The 2,500-nt window shown below is 38.4% G+C and overlaps 2 protein-coding genes across 4 annotated transcripts in view; one reads left to right on the top strand and one right to left on the bottom strand.

Annotated features, from left to right (window-relative positions):
* The window catches only part of LOC138049441 (histone-lysine N-methyltransferase SETD2-like), a 31,777-nt gene extending 30,865 nt beyond the window's left edge, over positions 1 to 912 (bottom strand). Inside the window, exons 1-2 of one of the 3 annotated variants that reach the window (XM_068895713.1) lie at positions 768 to 912; positions 579 to 635 (exon numbers count right to left, since the gene is read on the bottom strand). In XM_068895713.1, the coding sequence (XP_068751814.1) occupies positions 579 to 628 (50 nt within the window). In that variant the 5' untranslated portion in view covers positions 629 to 635; positions 768 to 912. Of the gene's footprint in view, positions 1 to 578; positions 636 to 721 lie in introns of all 3 variants that reach the window. The other 2 variants (XM_068895715.1, XM_068895714.1) reach the window with 2 other exon arrangements.
* Positions 913 to 1,285: 373 nt separating this feature from the next.
* Positions 1,286 to 2,500, top strand: part of LOC138049440 (uncharacterized) — a 26,176-nt gene continuing 24,961 nt past the window's right edge. Inside the window, exon 1 of the mRNA XM_068895712.1 lies at positions 1,286 to 1,594. Within this exon, the coding sequence (XP_068751813.1) occupies positions 1,502 to 1,594 (93 nt within the window). The 5' untranslated portion in view covers positions 1,286 to 1,501. The remainder of the gene's footprint in view (positions 1,595 to 2,500) is intronic.

Here is a 2,500-nt window from a genome sequence, read left to right as displayed (position 1 = left end):
TCTAAGTTAAAAATAACAGGTCAACCTCAAAGTTAAAGGGCATCTTCCTTCCGGATCAACCGTGACAATCGCCACGGAAAGGATCTGGCTGCCCACGAAAAATAACCACAAGTGCTGTCGCGAGGCGGATTAACTTGAATTTCAGCCATGCATACCGCATGGAAAAAGTGAAAATGAGCGAAATCGCTGATGTATTGCAAAACGAAAAGCGAATTGCACTTACAACGGATCAAAGGTTCAAAATGCGGCATTGGGAAATGTACATGGTTACTCGAAGAAGCCATGCAAATGAGTTTGCATGCATGTTAAATTTTAAACAACCTGCTGGAGTATATTTCAATTAAAATAAGACATTTGTGGACCCGATTCGACATGTTTGGGGCCACTTAAATTACTGCCAAATACGCGTGAATGAAATATTGTGTTTAGAACGTGTGGCGGTAGTGCCTTGCATAGAAACCCACACTGGGTGGATTTCACACGACAAACGACAACAGAGGTGTCTTGGCTATGCACGCACACCTCGATCGAGAGGATTTACTCTGATTTATTCGAATTTAATATTTTGTCCAACTCACCCACAGTCATCTGAGTTTCCAGAGCGATCAGGTCTGTCGTCCGCACTCATACTTATTCTAAAACAAGTTTTGTAAAATTCAGATCGCCAGTTGGAAAAGGAAAGGTGTCGTGTGCTAGTAAACACAATGCAGACTAACAAAACCTGAACCGTGACAGCTCTGCAAAACGATTTTGTTCCAAGATATCACCTTACGGCTTTTTTCTACTCTGGTAGAAATTACTTGACATTTTTCCCTTCCGCGTTCCAAAGAACAGCACTACACTACAATCCATGTCATAATAACGGTAAAAGAAGCAGAATCACATCAGCTCACATCGCGCCCCTTGGTGCATAGAACGCTCAGCGAAGTGTTGGTGCATACGGGATATTGATGCGCCTGCCACGTGTTGTAATTGGTCCAGCCGCCAACCGAACTTGGGAGAGTCACGACTTTTCATCAAGTAAATGTTTATCTTCTTGTCACTCAAAATCTCCTTGCACAGACATCAAAAATAAATTTTTAGCACTTTCGTGCATTATCTGTAAAATGCCATTTTTTTCGGTACATGTCAACCCATCACAAAAGAGCGTAAGAGTTTTTTTATGCTTCTTACAGCTTTGTTTGCACAATTTGATTCTTTTAATTCTTCTTTCTGCGTGCACGAGAGAATGTGCGGGTTTTGAAGGGTTTGGTGGTCCCTCGTCCCTCTCGATCACCATCTTCGAAACAATCGGTTTGCACTTTAATGAGAGATATTTATGGTGATAAATAATTCACAAAATATTGAAATGCAGGTCAATCATCCGTACAAGCAGATAACGTAATCTGCGCCGACTGCCACCTGTAAATATGGATCATGTATTTTCTGAGAGATAAGCGAATCTTTTCACCTAAACGAGACGAGTACAAGGCGAGGTTCACCCTCTCAAAACGTTACAAGCATGAGTGGTTTGACTGGGGACTTGTCGCCGTTACAAGAAAAGTTCCTAGAGGAACTTAAAGATATGTTAACAGCTGAAACTACAGCTGATGAGGTAAGCAAGAGAAGAGTTAACTGTCCTGGCGATCGCTACTGCCAGCTCTTAATTTTTGCCGGAGAGAATCCTCTACTCTTGAAAATAACATAACAGGTAATTATTTATCTTGTTAACTTTCAACTATTTGATTTAATGACTTACGCTCACAATTTGTCTCACTTTATTATGAATGAAAATCCTGGCTTTATTATTTAAATTTACCTTATAAAAGAAGTGTTATGTTTGTATTAGTAATATATTTTTAACGAATATCAAGTTAAAACTAATGCATGTAGTTGCAATTCTACGTGCAACAAATTTAACATTCTTGTTCCACACCCTTGAACAAGTTCCACTCTGACATTTGAATCCCTGCTGACGAATCTCAAGGGATTTCTTTGGTTCCGCAGCTGTTTGTACAGATTTAGGACAACAAATAAACAAATTGTGATAGGGATCAAATATATTTTCGTTTATTTTAATAAGCCATTGATTGGTACGTGCGATCGATGTTGAATGTTGCATGTGTTGTCACTTGACTTCGAGCTGTTATTCAAGTTAACTGGTTAGAGTTTTGTTCAAAACAATTCTGGAAAATTCTATTATCTTTCTTCCAAACATTGCAAACATTGAGAGTCTAAGGTACTTTTGTATCTCTGTTACATTAGGTAATTTTGTAGCAAAACTGATGATGGCTATATAACTTACCAATTTGAACACATGCTTTTACATATACATTACGTAAGTCTGGTGTTTTAATTTTGTGATTTGGTGACAGTCAAGGTTTTCAAATCGCCATAGTTTGATGACTCACCTTCAGTGCAAACGTAATTTTTGAAATGTTAAAAGAATAGTAGTTTATAACTCTAATTCAGAGGTTATAGCTTGGAGATTCTGTTTTATTTTTAATGTCATGCAGTGACG

The sequence above is a fragment of the Montipora capricornis genome, chromosome 5, assembly GCF_036669925.1.
Source record: "Montipora capricornis isolate CH-2021 chromosome 5, ASM3666992v2, whole genome shotgun sequence".
NCBI classification, from domain to species: Eukaryota; Metazoa; Cnidaria; class Anthozoa; order Scleractinia; family Acroporidae; genus Montipora; species Montipora capricornis.
Note: the sequence above shows the minus strand (reverse complement) of the source record. Positions and strands in the feature narration are given on the sequence as shown.